The sequence below is a fragment of the Brassica napus genome, chromosome A9 (assembly GCF_020379485.1).
Source record: "Brassica napus cultivar Da-Ae chromosome A9, Da-Ae, whole genome shotgun sequence".
Classification (NCBI taxonomy): domain Eukaryota; kingdom Viridiplantae; phylum Streptophyta; class Magnoliopsida; order Brassicales; family Brassicaceae; genus Brassica; species Brassica napus.
This window is the reverse complement of record NC_063442.1, coordinates 20,065,947-20,087,842: the sequence shown is the minus strand read 5'-3', so window position 1 is coordinate 20,087,842 and position 21,896 is coordinate 20,065,947. Positions and strand designations below refer to the sequence as shown.

The 21,896-nt window shown below is 37.8% G+C and overlaps 1 protein-coding gene across 1 annotated transcript; it reads right to left on the bottom strand.

The window, feature by feature from the left end:
* Window positions 1–874: 874 nt before the first annotated feature.
* Window positions 875–3,361, bottom strand: LOC106430502 (deaminated glutathione amidase, chloroplastic/cytosolic). The gene is made up of 9 exons (XM_013871292.3): window positions 3,134–3,361; window positions 2,363–2,499; window positions 2,151–2,276; window positions 1,988–2,046; window positions 1,753–1,865; window positions 1,565–1,657; window positions 1,392–1,494; window positions 1,228–1,310; window positions 875–1,120 (listed from the first exon to the last, which is right to left on the bottom strand). Exons 1-9 carry the CDS (start codon window positions 3,290–3,292, stop codon window positions 1,097–1,099), a joined length of 897 nt encoding a protein of 298 aa, XP_013726746.1. The 5' UTR covers window positions 3,293–3,361; the 3' UTR covers window positions 875–1,096.
* Window positions 3,362–21,896: the final 18,535 nt, after the last annotated feature.

Below are 21,896 nucleotides of genomic sequence, written 5' to 3'. Positions count from 1 at the left end.
TAACGTTTCAAGATTTTTCCGCCGGCAAGATGAACAGAAGAAAAACTTTAGGGCTATAGAAGTTTCGATGTCAAAGATTGTCTTCAACAATAGACAAATTAAATTTCTGTACAGGCCCACAAAAAATAACACATACACGAATGATAAAGCCCAGTGGAAAACTACCGGAAACAAAATTCGTTTACCATGACACGTGTTGAACTCTCCTTCCCCTATTTTCTTAGGTGGCATCACAGGAGAGAAGCAAACACTTCTTTATATAATTAGATTTTACTCTATCTATGGTTATACCAAATAATTATCAACATCTCGTATGACTTACCCCAACTAACCATAACCCTTATTTAGATCATCTTCTAGAATATTTACTAAACCGAACTTAACGGGCCTTAATACATAACAATCACTTCAACTTTGAAGACTCTCCCATACCGAGTTCAATGAGAGTTCCACTGAGTTATCCCACCAATCATAAACGTGGAGTTCTATGTTCCTGTACACTTCGCTAACAAAGTCTTGCTTCTCATCACATTATCACATATAAAACTCGTCCTGTTTTACGACGGTTCTCAAACTAAGAGTCTAGTAATTTCCTTCTTCCATTAATAAAGGAAGATGCTGCACTAGACATACGCATTATCATTGTAGTGTTTGGCTTTCCAGCTAGCTTACGATGATGACAATGTGGACGTTTTGTATTGAAAATTTGATGTGTACGTGTGCATTTCGAGCTGTACCTTGTTGCTCCACCAACCATGCCCACAATGCTATACTCCAACCTCAGCCGCAGCAATCAGCAATACATCCTGAATCTCTAGTTTAATCAGTGTAAAATTATTCCTTCAAGATTTCTTAAACCACCTAAGACGACAGATTATGAAATTCATGGACATTGGCTGATAAAGAACCCTCTTGTGTAAGAGCAATTAATCCAAACTCATCGACGCCAATCTCAATTCTATTCTACTCACAATAAAGTATATAGACCTCAAACAATCCTTTTGCGACTAGACAACATTCATAACCTCACCACTCTGAGATCTTCTTGATCTTCCTTCCTTCCAGAATGTCTCCTCATGTAAGCGTACAGGGTTATTTAGAGATCTATGGAGACCCGTTGCTGCAAAAACCAAAGAACATGGACATATAAGACTTTTTTTGTTCCCATACAGAGTTCTTCTTCTATCTCATTCATTCGGGTTTTGTCAAATGTGTTTGTGTTTTTACCTTATCAATTGGCATTTTAGTTCTCACTGACTCAAGCAGCGAAAAATCAATATCTGCCACGGTAATGCCAGTCGAAAAACGATCTGCAGGAAGCAACAAATGTATCAAACTGCATTCAGAAGATATCAGAAAGAGATGTAACAAATCCAGAACAAGATCCTCACCAGGTAATCTTCCAACCACAGATCCCCACGGATCAATGATCAGTGTGTCCCCATAACTTTCTCTTTTCTCATTATGTTTTCCAGCTTGAGAAGCAGCTATTACCTAGGCAATTGAACAAAGATCAATAAGATCAAGTGGTCAAAGAAAGAGAGAAAGTGTGTAATCCACATACATAACATTGTGTTTCAATAGCTCGGGCTCGGAGAAGAATCTCCCAGTGTGCCTCCCCAGTGACCGTGGTGAAAGCTGACGGTACCAGTATAACCTACAAAGGATGTTTTCATCACATTGTTGTTTCATTGTTTTAACCTACACAAAACCAATAAAATATAAGACAAACCAAATTACATAGAAGGTTACCTGAGCTTTCTGGTCGAATCTCAGTTGCTGATAAATCTTTGGAAACCTCAAATCGTAGCACACTGTAAGGCCTAAGCGCCCAACAGGACTGTCTACGGAAACAATATTCTTCCCTGAGAAAATACAAGATTAATGATTCATCTCGAATACATCAGTTGGTTTGTACTTATAAAAGTCTCGCAGGAGTGCTCCACGAAAAATATGATAAAAGAAGATAACAAGATAGAGAGTTTACCTGGAACCGTAAAGCTGCTTTCTTTGTATGAGCTTCCACCAGGAACATCAACATCAAACCTTCATAAAACGTAATTTGTTACTGATTTTACCCAATACAGCTGAAACAGTTAAAGAAATTAAAATCTTGTTTTAAAAATCCAAGAATGGTCAAAAATAGTTACAAATGCATTTTCTGGTAAGTGCTTTGTATCATCCCAGTATCATCGATCACGACATGTGTATTATACAAATGGGTATCATCAAATCTTTCTTGGAAGCCTCCAAGAGACAACCACATATTTGTGTCCCTGCAAAAACAGGTTAGAGAGGCTATAAACAAGGAACTGTCTTAATTTATCTTAAGCGAATTTAAGCTAAGAACATCATTACATACCTGGCGAGAGAGCAATACCGTTGCATGACTGGCCCGTCTAATGATTCAGCGATTTTCACACTGTCTCCTGATTTCTCGCCCATATAGGAGAAGTTCTCAGGGAAGCAAATCAGCTTAGCACCAGCCGATGCTGCTTCCTTTTGTCAGAGACATAAAGTCAATCCTAGAGTTAGATATTAACTTAAAATTGCAAATTTTATCCTGCAGTACACATCTTCATGCATTCGAAACATCGGTACACTATTTAAAGTATATGAAATGTCACAGCTAAGCTACTTCTTTTAGTGCTTAATGATTACTCATCAAGAACTCTGTTCAATTTAGTGTGTATGCAATAAGATCAATCTAGTATTTCCCTATTATAACAAGAGTCCTTTTTTTTTTTTTTGTTACAAAAGGTTGGTTATACTCCTTCAGGTCTGAGACCACAATATGTAATACTAGTTTTGTTACAAGCCTCTTCGTTCCTTTGACTCCTAAGCTTTGCTTTGGTATTTTTTTCTAGTTGAGCTAACATTAACACTTGGTAACTATCCATTTTCTTTCTTCACTTGAACATTCTCAGAAGACTGTTATGGAATCTACCCTTTTTCTACATTATATGCACAAACGATTGTATAATCAATCTAGAATCAAAATATGATAAGTCAACTGGTAACATAATCAATCAACTGATTATCATAAAATATTTATGTAAGCAACGAATCAACTGGAGAAGGCGTTTATGTTAATCAGGAAATGAATTTACAGATATAGGGAGGATTGATTTACTTGGACGAGACGAGAGCAGGTGTTGAAATTCGCCATCAGATCATTGACGGATGTCATCTGAGCAGCGGCGACGCGAACCGTTTTCTTGACGGTAGCCATTGGAATTTGGGTAGACAGAGAAGCTTTGGTCAAGTCGACAGAAGCAAACCAAGTGTTCATCCGCACCTACTTTGATGTTTGATGAAAGACGATTTGATGTTTTTTTTGGGTTATATAGTAGTACTAGGTTAAGATCCACGCGATGAACATTATATATATAAATTATTTTATATATTATATGTTTATAACATATTATGAAATAATAAATATATATTGAATAATTAAAAAGTCATTATCTACTACTTATATAATAAAATTGGTGCGAACATATAAATAAAATTTATAAATCGAAAAAATATTTTTTCTATTTGATATGATATATAATTAAATTTAAATGATAGTAACATATATATGGTATATTTTAATATTAATATTTATTAGATGATACTTTTTGCTCATATTTTTTTATCATTTGTATCTGTTATAGCAAAAAGTCTAAATTAGTGATAACAAAATTTTCACTGTGGGATTAATGGTTTAAGTAATTTATAATATTTTAAAAAATTAAGTTGTCAATATTTTTTCAAAATTTTTATCAAAAAAAATATTCAAAGTAAATTTCAAAATTAAGATATTTATGTATTTTTATATGGCATATAGTTTAATTTAAAATGATACATATATTTATATATCTTTTATTTTTGATACATATTAAATGAGACTTTCAACTTATATTATTTTTTAATTATTTGTATCATGCCATAACAAAAGTTTTAAATCATAGATCACAAAATTTGAATGTGAAACTTTTAACAGTTTTAGTAATTTATACTCGTTTTTAAAAATTCAAAATATAATATATAAATTTTTTTTTTAATTTTTATTATATGGTTACTATGATTGTTTAATCTATTTAATAGCTTTAAATTAAAAAAATATTATTATAATACACACTTATTTTTATCAAATCTTTATTATTCCAAATCATTCATTGTCATATATACTTGAGTCACATTAGGCAATTCCGTAATCTTATTTAAGGAAAAATAATGAAGCACATTAATAATGTATTTATTGTGGTTTAATAAAAAGCTTATTATATATTTAGATGGACCAACATATTTCTCTAAGGATTCTAAGAATCATTCTAGCGATGACACGTGGCTACAAAAAAATGTTGTAATGCTTCTCAAATAATATATTGGGGATATGGTATTTTAATATATTTTGTGTTTGTTTTTCGATAATGTGTTGTTGTGTTTGTAGTAGTACTTGCTAGTGGTAAAGTGAACATCTGATGTAAAGCATATTGAATTTGCATATTGAATTTTAATAACTTCACATTTATGCATTTGTTGATTTTAAGATTAACAGTTTCAGTGACAAATTTTAATTTTAATTTTTTTGAACATTATTCTTTTATAATGGTTTTTGCCATTTTTCAATACTTTGACCTTGAGCCATCACCATCTACGTATTTCGTTTACCTTTCCGCTGAGCGGTGCTTCTCACCATCATCGGAAAAGATCGACCTACGTGCTCTTGTTCTTTCTTGCATTTTTCTCCTGTAAAATTATATGGTACACTACAAGAAAACATCGGCATACTGAGAGAAAAAATCGTCGGTATGTCGTCGGAATAACACTATTCCGAGGACATACCGACGAAAAAAGTCCTCGGAAATAACTCCTCGAAAATTCATATTTCCTCGGAAATCCTTCGGAAATTTCCGACGGAATTCCGAGGAAACTAAATTCCGAGGAAACTCCGAGGACACTAAGTTCGTCGGAATGTTCCTCGGAATATACTGAGGGACGCCTTCCTCGGAATATTTCGATGGAATTCCGATGGTCCAATCCTCGGAAGTTTCGACGAAACATTCCTTGGAATGTTCATCGGGAATTTCCGAGGAACGTGGCCCTCGGAAAATTCCGAGGAACTTCTTTCCCTCGGAATTTCGGAAAAAGTTAATTTTTTTTAAAATTAATTTTTTTTTAAATTAAAATTTTTGAAATTTAAATTCGAAAATATAAAATTAAAATTAAAATTGAAAACATATTAGATAATATTCAAAGTTAAATAAAAATAAAACATTCCAAGTTTTTGAAAAAAAAAAAACTACGGGTCTTGAATGTTCGGGAACACCTCGTTCGGGTACATCCTCTTCATCATCTCCATCATTTGCTCGTTCAGCCTCTTCTGTGTCTCATAGCCCGCCTGTTGAGCTGCCATTTGAGTCTCCAACGCAGATATGCGATCATCCTTGTCCTTCAGCTGAGCCGTAAGTACTTCTGGATCAACATAGGGTGGTGGTGCAGAAGAAGGAGCAGCCGATCCTTGTCCACATCGTTTGAAATCCAATCAAAGAACGCATCCTTTCCCGCTGCATCAAGTCGGTATATGGGAAAAGGAGCCCTACCATTCTCATCAACATGAAGTTCTGAACGAGCACATATATCGACTAAATCCAGTCTTGACTTCAAATTATCTTTTGTTTTACCTTGAACATTAAGGATCGTGTTCATGAGATTGTCAAAAAAGTTCTTCTCAATATGCATTACATCTAAATTATGCCTTAGTAGATGATCCTCCCACTAAGGCAGATCCCAGAAAATACTTTTTTTTTGTGCCAGTTATGTAGGTCTCCAACACCATCTACCGGAAAACGCTCATGTCCACCGACGTCTGGCGTCCTTTCTGCACCAAAATCTCTAAGTTGTGTCTTCAAATCTTTCCCACGAATTTCCGGAGGTGGACTGTCAAACACCCTCTTGTTCTTCGTAAACAAATTCCTACTTCTACGATATGGATGATCTGGTGGTAGGAATCTCCTGTGACAGTCAAACCAACACGTTTTCCTTCCGTGTTTTAGTTGGAAAGCATCAGTGTTATCTTGACAATATGGACATGATATCCTTCCATGCGTTGTCCATCCAGATAACATACCATATGCTGGAAAATCACTTATTGTCCACATTAGTACTGCCCGCATTTGAAAGTTTTCTTTATACGAAACATCGTATGTTTCAGCACCTTGAGCCCATAGTTGTTGCAACTCATATATTAGTGGCTGAAGAAACACATCAAGTGATCTCTTAGGATGCTCTGGTCCGGGAACGAGAATCGAGAGAAACAAAAACTCTCGTCGCAAGCAAAAGTTTGGGGGTAGGTTGTATGGTGTAAGAATGACTGGCCATAGAGAATACTGTCTTCCACTCTTGCCAAACGGGCTGAAACCATCAGTACATAATCCAAGGTAGACATTTCTTCTCTCATACGCAAAGTCGGGATACTTTGATTGGAAATGCTTCCACGCTTTTGCATCTGAAGGATGTCTGATCTCACCATCTGTTGAGTGTTCCGCATGTCATCTCATTGTTTGCGCTGTGCGTTCAGACAGATACAACCTCTGCAACCTTTCCGTCAAAGGCAAATACCACATCCTTTTATATGGCACTGGAACTCTTCCACTCGTATCTTTATAACGAGGCTTCCCACAAAATTTGCATGAAACCCGCTGTTCATCCGCCCTCCAATAAATCATGCAGTTGTCTCTGCATACATCTATTACCTGATACGATAAACCAAGACCAGCTACGAGTTTCTGAACCTCGTAGTATGAGCCAGGACCTACATTATCTTCAGGTAGAATACCTTTTACATAATCAGCAATCGCATCCACACAGTCTTCAGCCATATTATAATCCGTTTTAATGCCCATCAATCTTGTAGCAGATGATAAAGCTGAATGACCATCTCTGCAACCTTCGTACAATGGTTGCTTTCCAGCACCCAACATATCATAAAATCTCCTAGCTTCTGCATTGGGTAAATCTTCCCCTCTAAAATGATCATTTACCATCTGCTCAGTACCTACACCATAATCTACATCCGTTCTAATTGGTTCTTCTAATCTAACCGCTGGCTGAGGTTCGCTAGTACTACCATGTTCATAATCAGTTTCCCTATGATGATACCAAATTTTGTAACTTCGTGTAAACCCACTCAAATATAGATGAGTCCTAACATCCCACTCTTTAATAACCTTTTTATTTTTACAATTAGAGCAAGGACATCTTAATATACCTGTTTTTGCTTCCGGTTGTCGGTGAACTAACCCCATGAATTCGGTTATACCTCGTTGCTATTCTTCCGTAAGCAATCTCGTGTTCGGATCCAAATGAGGTCGATCGATCCAAGAACGAAAATAATTTGAAGAAGACATGTTTTTTATGAATCAAATTCGTGTGTAAAGAGAGTGAGAGGGAGGATGAAGATATGGAGTGAATGAAGAGGAAGAGGGGTGCTTGTATTTATAGGTGAAATCCTGCCGACAGACCGAGGAAATTCCGACGGAATTCCGATGCCAACGGCTAGTTCGTCGGAATTTCCTCAGAATTTTTAAAATCCCCCAACGGCTCTCCAACGGCTCTCTAACGTCTATAATATTTCCTCGGAATTCATCGGTTTTTTCCGAGGAATACAATTTTCCTCGGTATTCCATAAGAATATTCCGATGGAATGATGTTTCCTCGGAATTCCGTCGGTATATTCCGAGGAAATTCTGAGGAAACCAAATTTTGTGTTTCCTCGGAATATCCTCGGAATATCCTCGGAAATTCCTCGGGATATTCCCAGGATTTCATTTTCCGTCGGAATGTCCGTCAGAATACCGTTGTTTTCTTGTAGTGGTATTTGTTTTAGATCGTGTTTATGAATTCTTAATTGTGTCGTTATTTCTCACGGCGTTTTAAGCTGTTCCAGTCAATATTAACTGTTCAAAATTTTCCTTAGATTTTGGCTGATGTTAGGGACTGCATCTCCTTGGGTTGGGTCAGAGTTAGTCGTATTTGATGTTGTATTTATTCCTCGTCCTTGGCTTGCCGTCGATAGTTTCTACTCGTTTTGGTTTTCAAGATATGGTTTTTGGTGATATGACGTCTATGCTGTCTTTTATAGCTCAAGGACGACTCCACTGTTTGCTGATTTCGTTTTATCTCCCCTTTTTTCTATGTTCTCTCATCTCATTTTGGCTTTCAATTGCCCTTCAACCAAACTAACTAAACACTTTTGACTTTTAACTTAAATATAGTACTAACAGTTAATTATTCAATACACTAGCAAATATTTACTAATAAAAGGGACTTTTTAAAGCTCCATAGAGCATCCACATCAGTAAAAAAAACTTTTCCCGAAAGATGACACGTGGCATAAAATGTAGTTTTACATTTTAATATTACTAATTTCGAAAATTATAAATAATATGTAAACATACAGCATAAAAAATGGAAAAACTACATTAAACATATATAAGATTAAAATGTTTCACTTGAAAAAAATACGGCTTATCTCCATAATGTAAATTACCGTTTTATAAAAAAAAAACAAAAAACATTATATATAATTTCGAAAAATAATAAATATATGTAAACATACAACATAAAAAATGGAAATACTACATTAATATATGTAAGATTACCATTTTAAATTTTTATTTAAGAAAAAATAATAGGTAAACATACAACATAAAAATGGAAAAAACTACATTAAACATATGTAAGAGTATCATTTTTCACTAAAAAATAAGACGATTTATCTCCATAATGTAACATTACTATTTTGTAAAAAAAAACATTATATATAATTTCGAAAATAATAAATAATATGTAAAAATGCAACATAAAAAATGGAAATATTACATTAAACATATGTAAGATTACCATTTTTCATTTAAAAATAACAATAATATGTAAACATACAATATAAAAAAATGGAAAAACTAAATTAAACATATGTAAGATTACCATTTTTCACTAAAACAAACGGCTTATCTCCATAATGTAACATTACCATTTTATAAAAAAGAAAAAAAAACATAAATATAACTATTTGACTATTTGTCCAAGTTCTTCTATTAAACATTGCCGTTTTACATTAGAAATGGAAAAATACATTAAGATTTAAACATTTATCTTAAAATATAAAATATAGATATTAATAAATATAAAGTATAAGAAAGAGAAATACTCAATATATAGAAAAATAAATAATAAGTAAATATTATAAATATATAAATATACAAATTATATATACAATAATAAGTAAATGCATAATTTTTAAAAAATGGAAATAGTACATTAAATATTAAACATCTATCTTAAAATGTAAAATATAGATATTAAGTAAATAGAAAGTATAAGAAAAAGAAATACACAACTTAAAAACAATGGAAAAAGTATATTAAGATTTAAACATCTATCTTAAAATGTAAAATATAGATATTACGCAAATAGAAAGTATAAGAAAATGAAATACACAATTTAAAAAAAAAAAAAACTACATTAGTATTTAAATATCTATCTTAAAATGTAAATCTATCTTAAAATATAAAATTATTAGTAAATAGAAAGTATAAGAAATAGAAATACACAATATAAAGAAAAATAAATAATAAGTAAATATATAATATAAGTAAATAGCCAATTTTAAAAATGGAAAATTACATTAAGATTTAAAAATATATCTTTAAATTTAAAATATAGATATTACGTAAATAGAAAGTATGACAAATGGAAATATACAATTTAAAAAAAACTGGAAAACGTACATTAAGATTTAAACATCTATCTTAAAATGTAAAATAAATATATTAAATAAATAAAAAGTACAAGAAATGGAAATACATATATAGTAAAATAAATAATAAGTAAATAATGTAAATCTATAATATATGAATTATATATATAATAATAAGTAAATACACAATTTTATAAAAAAATGGAAAAAAATCATTAAGCATTAAAAATTTATCTTACAATGTAATATATATATAATATAAGTAAATACAGAATTTGAAAAAAATGGAAAAAGTACATTAAGATTTAAATATCTATTTTAAAATATAAAATATAGATATTACGTAAAGAAAAAATATAAGAAATGGATATAAACATTTAAAAAAATGGAAAAGTACATTAAGATTTAAACATCTATCTTAAAATGTATATCTATCTTAAAATAGTAGTAAATTATATAAAAATGGAAATACCACATTAAACAAAAAAAAAATATACAGTTTTACATCAAGAAAGTCCCTTTAAAACTCATTATTCCATCAACATCAACCTCACACTATCAAGGAAAACTTCAAAACACTCTAGCAAAAAAATGGTTTCGTCATCAACTCTTGCCGTCCCAAAAATCTTTAATGACCTTGAAGGAGATTTTTTATAACAACGAACTTCTTATTAGGTGGATTCATTGTTGGGAAACCCGCAACTTCCAAAAGCCAAACTTATTCATGGGAATTGAATTGCTTTTCAGAGACTCAAAGGTATTCTTACAGATTTAAATTAATCTAATCCATAATTTTATTGTTAATATTCATACTAACTCTTTCATGATCAAACCATTACAGTTAATAACCATTCAAGCGTTTATCCCGAAACACTTCCTTCCTCGCAGAATCAGGTATTGGTTCATGTTGGTTTAGTATCGTTTTTGGTTTATTAACCGGTTTAGGATGGTCCTATTGTAAATATAATTTAAGTTTGTTTAGCATATATTATGCTTAAAATAACTTAAATTAAATAATAGTAATATTATGCTTAAAATATAATTTTAGAGAGTTTTCAAATATCGTTTACAGAACATTATAAGTGATGAATTTAATTTATTAAATTTGTTTATTACTTAAAACTAAGTTTTTTTAAAAACATACTGAGTTATAAATATCAATGATGGATTGGTGAGTATAACATGAAGACAAAAATATAAATATAGTAATATTATGCTTAAAATATAATTCAGCTTTTATTCAGTTACTCAATATATAATATCTTAAATTATTTTTTTTTTAAATATACATAATTTATATATATATAGATTAATCTTCCAAACTTAAACTATTATATTATATATGAATAATATTTTCTAAATAAAAATAATTTCTGATTAAAATAAATAAAAACAACAAATGGTTATTTTCAAATAATGAATGTAATTTACATTATACTATCATTTAACAAGTATTAGACACGTTTTGATATATCATTATTTTCTATTTCCAGAAAACAATAAATTGTTAAACATCAATATCATCTAGGTTAAGTATACGAACATCACTAATTCAAACATCACAAAAATTATTTACATAAACATTATAATACAATAATTTAATCAGAAAATACAATTCAAAAAAAATAATATTCAAAAGAATAGTTATATACTTAATATTTGAAAATCAAAGATATTTTTGCTAAAATTGTACTTATCTGGCCAAGGAGATCGACCATCTTTTTACGGATCGATCGATTGTTGAGCATGTGGTCGATCCGAAAATACTATGCAGTTTAATTAAATATCTAAAACATTTACAACACTCAACATATAGTTTTGCTAAATATGATAACTAGATAGCTAACAAAATTACAAAAAATATATTTAAATAGTAAAAAATATGTTAATTTAACGTGTTAAAATTTAAAAATAAATTTTAATTATGACATGCATCTTAACATTTATATAAATATATATCATAACCTAAATATAAATAATTTAACAACTTAAATTAGAAAAAAAAATAAAAATCCTGGGCGTAGCCCGGGTTAATCCCTAGTACGTAATAAAAGGAGAATAAGATTCTTAGATAGACTCTCTACGTCAGATGAAAAAATCACCCATTCATATTATAAGGTTTTGCCACGTAAGCTACGGTTTGGGCTTTGCGTTTTTTAAAATCCATCGTAAATAGAAGAGTTATGTGGATCCCACGTTCGGTTTGGTTTTGTGATTTATTTCTCGCGTGACGTTCGGTTCGTTTTCAGTTCATTCGGTTAGATAAGTAAGTTTTCTAAACTCTGCGTTTTTTGATTGAAATTAGGGATTAATGGTTTTCTTTTTTCGTCATCACCTCTGGTGCCCCCAACCGCACAAAGCAGAATCTCCTACGGGCTTCATAATCGCCTATGCCCCTTTTTCATTAAGTAGGCGTGAAATGACGGGAATGCCCTTGGAATGTGAAAAAAAAAAAAAAATCGAATTGGGGGGGGGGGATTTCGGTCTGGGTTTCGGTCTGGGGTTGGTGTGGGTTTCGGTCGGGTTTGTCATTAATTCAATTCAATTGGATTTCTGGAAAAATAAAATTTAAAATTAAAATCCTGCAGCTCCCACCTGAGAATCTCAGAAGCTCGTTAGCAACTCTGTTGTCGACGTTGATAGCTACTCCGGCGACACCATCGGACCGCAACGTTTCCACCAGCTAGCATTCTTTCGGATAGGTCGTAATGCAGGTTAGTTATTCTCTCCTTATCAAGCTGCAAGATAGAAATTTGATTTAGGGTTTGTAATTGAAAGTGTTGAAACAACATTGATTCTGGGATGATTTGGTTGATTTATATATGAAATTGGTATGCATTGGGGTGCGTGAATTGTCTTAATTGTGAGTAGCTTTGTGTGGGAACCGAAATTTGCACTGTCGATTTCCGTTTAAATAAGGAAACTAGGAAAACCCTAATTTCCCAGAGGACCCGGATATCTGTTAATTACCACACGTCAAGCAATCAGAACACGAGAATAACAACGATAAAGATAAGAAATCGAAAAGAGAGAGCAAAGTAGATCTTTATTCCGAATCTGCGTATGAGCGTTACAACAAGGTATAAGCCTGGGCTCGAGAGCTGTCAGCGAGATTCCTAGTTCTAGCAACCCTAAGACGGCTAAACCTAATTGAGTCGCAGCTCGAAATAACAAAAATGGAAAATTGCCTAAATTGCTCTACGTGCTAAGTTTGCTCTGAAAAAAGTTCTCTTTCTGCTCCTCGCCTAGGACTCCTTATATACTAGCTTTGGCTCGAGCTCGGTCGCTACGTAGCGACCGGGCGGGACGATCGCTCGGTCGCTACGTAGCGACCGAGCGGGACGATCGCTCGGTCGCTACGTAGCGACCGAGCTTTGGCTCAGGTTTGGTTGCTGCATAGCGAACGAACGGCGTGTATGCGTGGTGACCGAGCTTGGTTTGTTCGGTTTGAATCCCAAATGATACTTCTTCGTAAAAACTTCGTATTGGTTATTTTTACGAAAATTACATCTCTTCTTTTTCTATCTCTTTCGGAAATACGATCTCCGAGGATTTTCGGGTGGTAATTCCGTCGTAACCGTTTTTGACCCCTACAGTTAGCCCCCCAGCCCGTTAGGATCATGCATCGTAGGATCCTAGCGTGCGGTTAGGCATGTTTGGCAAGTTAGGCATGATGGATGGAATTAATATCCGAAAGTCCGAGCTTGAATAGTAAATCCTCATGTCTTATAAGAAGGGAGGTAACTTGTTCCATAATTTTTTCACTTTCTTGTCTTTCTCTAAGATCTTTCTTAAGAAAAAAATTTCTATCTTTCTCTCCACCCTTTTCCTCTATTCTCTCAAGAGAAGTGTAAAGATGTCGAGCAAGAAAAAGATTGCGAAAAAAGGGTCTTCGTCCGCGAGTCCTTATGAAGAGCTCATCGTTCCTAAGATGGAGTTCGTGCCTCACTCGGTGCATCCTGCCGAGAACGAGGCATGGTGGGTTGCTCATTATGGCTCGTTGACCCCTCCCAAGGAGAAGCCGTTCCCGGTCCTGGTCCATCGTGGAGTCGAGGAAGAGGATGCAAGCAGGACTACTGACGAGTTTCTCGCGACGATGCGATCGTTCTACCACATCCCGGATGCTGTGGAGTTCCGGGTTCCCTGCCGCGGGGAATGTGCCAACAGCCCCCCGGAGGGTTACTTTACTTGCTATGAGGCGTTCGTAGTGCGTTGTCGCCTATGGTTCCCCATACCCGAAATTCTCGTCCGAGTGTTGGACCGTTTCGAAGTTGCGATAAGTAAGTTGACACCCCTTGCCATTCAGCATCTTATTGGGATCCTGATCCTAAGCTACGAGCATGGCCTTTCCCTTTCCGTCGATCATTATGAAGCGCTTTTGAGGCTTCAACTTGTCAGGGGTACGGATAAGCATAGGTTGGTCCCTCGGAAATTTATGTCAGTGGTTAAGAAGTTTATTTCGAACTTCAACTCGTGGAAGAAGTTCTTTTTCTTCATTCGTATAGACGCTGCATCCGTCGAAGAGAGTTGCATTCCACTGTTCCGGAGGTTGCCGAATGATCGTACCTTCATCAACCCTTTTGCTCCGTTCCCCGAGGACATCATTTCGGTGAGGGATCTTCTCAGGAATGGTCCCTTCTTCTGGACTTCTTTTACGCCGAAGAGGGTTCGGAAGGCACTGAGATTCGTGCAAACCAGTCCTGCTTTAGATGCGGACACGGGAAGCGACTCCGAACCTGACGACCAGAATCCCGTCGAAGCTCCAACAGCTGTTCCGGAGTCGAGCTCTTGGAAGGGAAAAGATGTCGATCTTGGCGACATAGAGTTTTCGATGGATGACTCTATGCTTCCAGGATGGGATCCGAACCTTGCTTACGGCGACGGGAGCGGTTCGAGCGAGGCCCCTATTCCGGATTTCGATGACTTCTTTGCTTGACTGCCACCGGGTTTCGATGCTCCACCTCCTACGAAAGAATCGGCGAGGCCGAGAGTCGTTGCGGAGGGATCTCGCATCATCAATGGGGTTAGTTTTTGAGGATTTCTTGGTGATTGTCCGGTGTATACATGTTTATAACATGTAAATCGATTTTGCAGGGCCTGAGCCTGCTGGGCTCGGCCATTGAGGCGGGCCATAGAGAAGCCATGGTCTACCGCTTCAAAGCGGAGAAAGCGGAGCGGGATCTCGCTCGCGTGCAAGGCGAGATGCTGGAGCGAGAGGCGCAACTTACTCGTGATCATGCGCGGGCTGTTCGTAAAGTGGAGAGGAAAGGCAAAAGAGAAATTGTCGAGGTGATGAAGACTCGCGCATCTCAATTCCAGGTTTACCTCGGTAGGTGACTTTCGCGAGTGCTGCGGTTCGGTCGGAAGTCTTTGGAAGACGCGAGCCGATGACTATGTGTTTGAAGAGGAAATGAGCTTGATGAAGAGTGGGATGAGTGAACGTGCCCATGCTGAGGCGCTTATCCCTCCGATTGACGAGAGGATTCAAGGGTTCTGGGATTCCATCCCGGTTTCCCCTGATACCGAGGAGGTCCCGACCGGGTTTCCCGATGGTGGCGAGGAAGTGGATCGTCCCGCGGATGCGTTCGGTGCTTCGTTGTCCGGGGACTTTGACTTTGGATTATGAGGGAAGGATCAGTTATCCTTTTAACTGTTTTCGGCCGAATGTGGCCCTTTGAATTTGGATTTTGTTTAGGCCTAGATGGCCGTATTTGTATTTACCGGGACTGGCCGTTGGTGGCTTTGAATCCCTTGCCGCTTTACGCGGTTTATTTATATGATAAATGTTTTTGTTCCGAGTTTTCCTGAGTAGGGTTGAAGTAAATACGAGTTGCCGTCTCGTATTTAGTTCTGATTAGACGTTCAATCTGTCGGTTCGTTCGTGATTTTCGTAAAAATTTACTTATCTTTACGTTTTTCGAGAACCTTGAGATATGAACGGAGAGACATGGTTTAGGATCTCGTATCTTTTAGATATCATTCCTTGAGATGTTTGAGACCAGAGCGTTGGGTTTAGGGCAAGACCTAGGTTTACTTTCGGTTAAGGTTTGTGCGGTGACTAGCCGGCTATCGTTTTTCCTGTTGCGATTTCTTCCTGACTCGCACCGATTTAAAGTCCGCGATATGTTCTCGGCTTATATGACTTGTATGGTATGAATCGAGCATCTTCTCAGAATCGACTGGAAGTGCTAAACCAAAATTTCGGATTTTTGTTGTAGCGCGCTTTTGTCCTTGTGCTGGACGTTTTTTAAAGATCAAAAGAGTGATCGAATTGCGTTTGTTTAAGACGGCTGGCGTGTTCGTCGGGGCCAATCGACGAACGGGGTGTAAGGTTTTTGGTGGTCACGTTCGGACAATTTGTTAGTATTGTCCTCGAATTTTAACTTTTGCGACGTCTCGCAGTTATTTCGAGGCTTATACGTGTATTTTTGCGTGTTTGAAAGATGATAATCTTTACGATTTTTGGGCCGGAAGGGGCCGTAGACAAGAGTCTTAACGTTTTCAGGCGTGTCCTGAAATTTTCTTTTGTGTTTTACTGAAGCGTAAACGTTTTCGATAAAAAAGGTCAACGTATATTGTAGTAAAAGTTTTTGAAGTTTCTAAAAACTCGATTACAATAATGAAGATTTTTCTGAGTGGGAGTATACGAGTATACGCACCCACTCCCTTTTTAGAGAGGGGGATAGCTGAACTCGTCTTTTTTGACGAGCTGCCTACGTACCCCTTTCGAGGATCAAGCCATCTCGTAGTTCTGTTTCATGCCGCGAGTGTTCTTACTCGGCGGTAGATGTCGCGATGTCCGCCTTGACCGTGTCGATCGTGGCTGGGTCGACGCTATTTTCCGGATGTTCCGGTTGAGTTGTCGCGAGGGCTTCAGATTTATGTCGAGCTTCGACGTCCGATGCGTTTGCGTTGATAGACGATTTTACTTCGTCTTCTCCCGGGGCGCTTTTGGCTGAAGATCGATCTATCTTTGCGCGTTTGCCGTTTGCGGAAGCCGTGATTTGCCTTAACTTATGCTCCGCGAGGAAGCATAGTCGCGATTGTTTTTGGCATCCCCAGATGGCCGCGACTCCGCTTGGCGTTGGGAACTTGAGACCCAGGTGGTAGGTCGACGGAACTGCCTGCATGGCGTTGAGCCATGGGGTTCCCATGATCACGTTGTAGATAGCGGGATGATCGACTACCGTGAATTCGACGATTTTCGTGATTTCCTTGGCCATGAATGGCAATTGGATTGATCCGAGGGTCATCGACACTTCGCCTGAAAAACCCGTGAGCGGTTTTGGCGTCGGGATTACTTCTCTGAGTTCGATACTCATCCGCTTGAGAGTGTCGCGGAAGATTACGTTGACCGTGCTTCCCGTGTCGACGAGTACCCTTCCGACTTCTAAATCTCGTATGACGAGATCTATGACGAGCGGGTCGCAGTGAGGTTGGTCGATACCGCCGGCTTCTTCCTCCGTGAAGGTGATCGAGCAACTTTGGCCGTCTCGAGGAGGAGACCATGTAGGCCAATTTGCACTTGACTCTGCCTTCCGTTGGTAAGCCTTGATAGCCGACACGGTATCGCCGTAGTATTGTGATCCTCCGATGATCATATTGACTCTGCGACGATTGTTATCGTTCCCTTTGTCATCCGGCCTCCTACCGCGTTTATCCCCAGGATGGTTTCGTTGAGGGGATTTTTCAGCGGGCGGATTTCTATCCGTCTTTGGAGGCCGATCAGAATCGAGGATGAGATCCTTGACGCTAGTTACTTCCGAAAGCTCTCCAGCGAGTAGCTTCGCAGCCAGTCTTGCTCCCAAGACTTTGCAATTGGTCGTGGAGTGTCCTCGGGATTGGTGGAACTCGCAGAAGGTGTTTTCGTCATATCCTTGATTGCGAGTCCATGTGTTGCCCGTGGTCCGGCCTTGATCCGAACTGATCGCATAGTTATGCGCCCCTTGGAGATCTTCCCCTTCGTGATGGACGTACTTGTCGTTACGAGAGTTCTTCTTTTTCCCTTTCGGATCTGCGTCTTTCGAGGATGGTGTCGGCTTATGTTTTTGCGATAAGACTTTAGTTTCCTCCTCGACTATGATGTAGTCCGTTGCTTTGTGGAGGGCGTCCTGGATCGTTCGCGGTTTGTCGAGAGTTATCCATTTTCTGAATTTCGACTTGTACCAGAGCGTCTTTCTCAGCGCGTCGATGGCCACTTTGTCGCTTATCCCGCTGACCCTGGACATTATCAGCTTGAACCGACTGATAAACTCGCGGAGGGGTTCGTCTTCCCTCTGGGAGAGACTCCAGAGGTCAACATCGGAGGTTTTCCTGTCTATGAATACAGAGTACTGTTTGAGGAATTCCGATGCGAGCTGTCGAAAACTCCCGATGGTGTTGCGACGAAGGCGTGCGAACCATTCGAACGCTGCTCCTTCGAGATTTTCGACGAACAGGCGGCAATAGCCGGCATCTTTTTCGCCGTCCTTCAGTCTTGCTCTTCCCATCGCGATGTGGAAAGCCTGAAGGTGCGCTTTTGGGTCGGCCGTACCATCGTACTTCGGTACTTTGATCTTTCCCGGATCGGACACCCTCATGTCCGAAATGCGACTGGTAAAGGGGGTCTTTCGAGCTCCTTCCAGCAGTCGATCGATCTCGGGGGCAGCACTAGTAGCATGATGGATTTGAGACTTTACGGCTCTCACTTCTGCCGCGGTCTTAGTGATGTAGTCGCGAAGATCGCGGATATCCGATGTCTCGTCAGTGGATTTCCGAGCCTGTCGGCGTTTACTGCGAGTGAGCTCGGTTTGCCTTTCGGCCAGCTCCTCTTGTTCGTTCCAATAGGCGACTTCTTCTTCTTCCGTCATTAGTTTTTCGAACAGGGAGCCTTCCCGAGCGGATCAGCTTCTGGTCCTTCTTGGATGTCTGTCGACATCCTCGTCGGTGTCGTTGGAGACATCGCTAGGATCCAGGTCAATGTGTTCGGCTTCGTTATCCTCCGAATCCTTTGCAGGGGGCGGAAGATTTTCAGGGTTCCCCTTTTTGACGGGAGATTTCTCGCTAGGGTTTTGACCGGTGATGTTAGGAGTTTTCAAGGCTCCTAAGACAAATGTTGTAGTATAAATGATTGTCGAACCAGTTCTGAGGGATATCAAAGCACCGAGAATGCAAGTACTCACTTAATCTAAGTGCAACCAATGATTTAGATGGGTTTTAAACTACTACTAATACTAGAAAGCAATAACAGAATGATACTTTCTTGACTAAGGGAAAAGAGAACTCATGGGCATAGGGATTAGACCTTGGGTGATCAAGTATCGAACTAAGGATGGCAAATAATCAATCAAACTATCAACCTTAAGCCTAGACACAATTCTAAGCAAGCTCTATGTCTAGATGAATGCTCATTTGCTAACATATCTCAAACATCAAATGTCTTTGGTTGAATAATATGAAAGCAATCATTACTAACAAGTCTATTAACTATCTTAGCACCTTTAACAACAAATGTCTTTGGCAAAGTATACTAAAAGCCTAGGAGAGTTGTCTCAGGCATTTCATCAAACACCTTTTGGGTGGGAAATGCCTATTGATCAACTTTTGAGTGGCCAACTCAGAAGATGCATTATGAATACTCTACTAGCAAGGAACAAGAATGATCTACACTAAAACATCCTAGAACTAACCTAATCACCCTTGATCTCCCTAACCCATGAATTCAAAAGTGATTACTCACTAATCTCCATGATTCCTCTTAAACCCATATTGGATTTTAGATTAACCATGTAGAGAAATAGATAAGAAATCAACAAGAACACAAGATGAAAGCAATGAAATCTGAATCAAAAGAGGTTTTTTACTAGTTCTTCTCTAGAAAAGAGATTATCTTGCCTCCAATGGCTTACCAAGTACTTAACTTAGGTTTAGAAAGTGTAAAACATCAAAACAAATGACCAAAAGGCCCCTGAAATAACATAAAAATCGTCCAAGCAAAACACGCGGAGCGACCTAGCATAGTCGCTCCAGGAGGTCGCTCCCGACGCGTTTTTTTGTGTCTCGACGCGTCAAAACGCGAGTGACTTGAGCTGGTCGCTCTGGCTGGTCGCTCTGGCTGGGAGTGACTTGAGGTAGTCGCTCTGGACTGGTCGCTCTGGCTGGGAGCGACCTCGGTAGGTCGCTCTGAGAGGTCACTCTGCGATGCTCGACCAGGATGGATATGCCTCTAGTAAATTGATCATAACTCCTTCATTACATCTCCAAATGACTTGAAACCACTTCCATTAGAAAGCTAACTCAATTTGCTGTGTCTCCACAAAATCTTAGCAACAGAAGATTTCTATAAAGGCTCAATCCATGCTCATCTTTCACCCCCTTTTGGATCACAATGCTCCCAAACATCTCAAATCACTCCATGGCACACTCCAGCACCTAATAAGGACAATGAATGCAAAATGCAACCTACACATGGCTAAATCCTAATCTATATGATGAAAATGCTCATGGATGAATGGATAAAACAATGTAAATATGCAAGATATCAACTCCCCCAAACTTGTTCTTTTACTTGTCCACAAGTGAACTTTCTAGAACTCATAGGGAGAGAGGTTGAAGGTGGGAGCACATAGCAAAAGAAACACAACTAGCACACTCTCTTATTACACTCTAGCTTCTCTAGGCCTATCTTAACTCTTTTTGTTCTTACACTCATCATCAAGCATCCACACATTCAAATCAACCAACTCTCATATTCATTAAGCACAAAACATCAGGTGAATTCTTGCAAATGGTCAGTTGGTCCAAGTCATTTGGTTGGGTAAGGGAAGGCTTTTATTCAAGTGATTCAAGAGGTTCAAAACATATGATCTTTAAGGTGGTTTACTCTCGAAACAAGTAGCCTTGACATTGCACATAATATATCTAAGAAAGGGATCAACTCATGCATACAATGCTCAATCTCCATTGTTCTACCCTTTTCCCAAACATACAATTACACAATCATTCCCAAATGTCAAACCCAACTCACATCTCTCACCAAAAGATCCTAAGAGCTTTAACTCCTTCTCTTTGAAATCTACAAGGGATTTTTTCAGAACCTCAAAATATTTCTTAGCTCCTAACAACTTTGCTAGCCCCCCTTTTTTTTTTCTTTTTCTTTTCTCTTTTTTTTCGTTTTTTTTTTTTTTTTTAGGTTGGGGGCCAAGACTTTCAAAACTTGAGCTAGAGGCTTCTCTACTTATCCCAATAAAACAATTCACTTAAGCACAAAGAGTCTATTCTTTTTCTTTTTCATTTCTCCCAAATCATAATCACAACACTCACCCCCCACCTATAGCTAGACAATAGAGTGCCCAATCTAGCAAGAATGAAGATCAAGCATTGTCGTTCCCGATACTCTCAACATTATGCACATGTAAGACTTTCCGAAAAAGGCCTCACTCATCACACAATGAAAGCTTAAAAGGAGGGAAAGGTTTTGGGAGTGGTCTACCACTAGAGTTTGTCAAAAAAGATTGGCATAAAAGATGTGACAACTCAAGTGTGTATAGCCATGACTCAGTACACAAGGGACCATGAGCAAGAAGCATTAAGTTCGTTCAGTTCAAATAAGGTTGTAGTTGGCTTCAAAGACTGAGTTTCAGCAATCAACAAGTTTCAGGAAGAGTTTTCAAGGCTCGAAACATACAAGTCTTTTTGAGAGGTGCAAAAGCTACTCAGGTGCAACGTAGTGTTCTTTACAAGGCATTTAAAATCATTGCTCCCAATGCAAGTGAATGCAACCTATATGCTCTAGACTCTCCTAGAAATGCAAATGATGCAAACTAAATGATTGTTTTTTTTTTTATATGCAAATAGGTATGCAATGCATGACTCAATGAAACAACATCAAAGCAAACATGATCAAATACTTGGTACCTCCCCCAAACTTGAGTTACACAGTCTCTGTGTTGTCAAGTAGAGAGAGCTACCCAAAAGAAGACTAATATGCAAAAATGAAATGGTATATACAAGGGAGTGTGGTGGTTTACCTTCTATGGGGAATGAGTAGAGGGAGATGCTCCCTCCTCGTCGTCCTCAGGTGGTAACTCTTCAAGATGCTCATCAGCAGGAGTGGCCATCTCTTCAATGTAGAAGGCTTGCCCGAACACAGTTGGTTTCCTCATTTTCT

What these genes read in the sequence shown, in the direction of transcription:
- LOC106430502 (XM_013871292.3), bottom strand. Translation starts at nt 3,292, where the DNA reads ATGAACACTTGGTTTGCTTCTGTCGACTTGACCAAAGCTTCTCTGTCT. An exon ending in CTATTGAAACACAATGTTAT is followed by an intron (nt 1,495 to 1,564) that starts GTATGTGGATTA and finishes TCAATTGCCTAG; the next exon opens with GTAATAGCTGCTTCTCAAGC. An exon ending in TGTGGTTGGAAGATTACCTG is followed by an intron (nt 1,311 to 1,391) that starts GTGAGGATCTTG and finishes TGCTTCCTGCAG; the next exon opens with ATCGTTTTTCGACTGGCATT.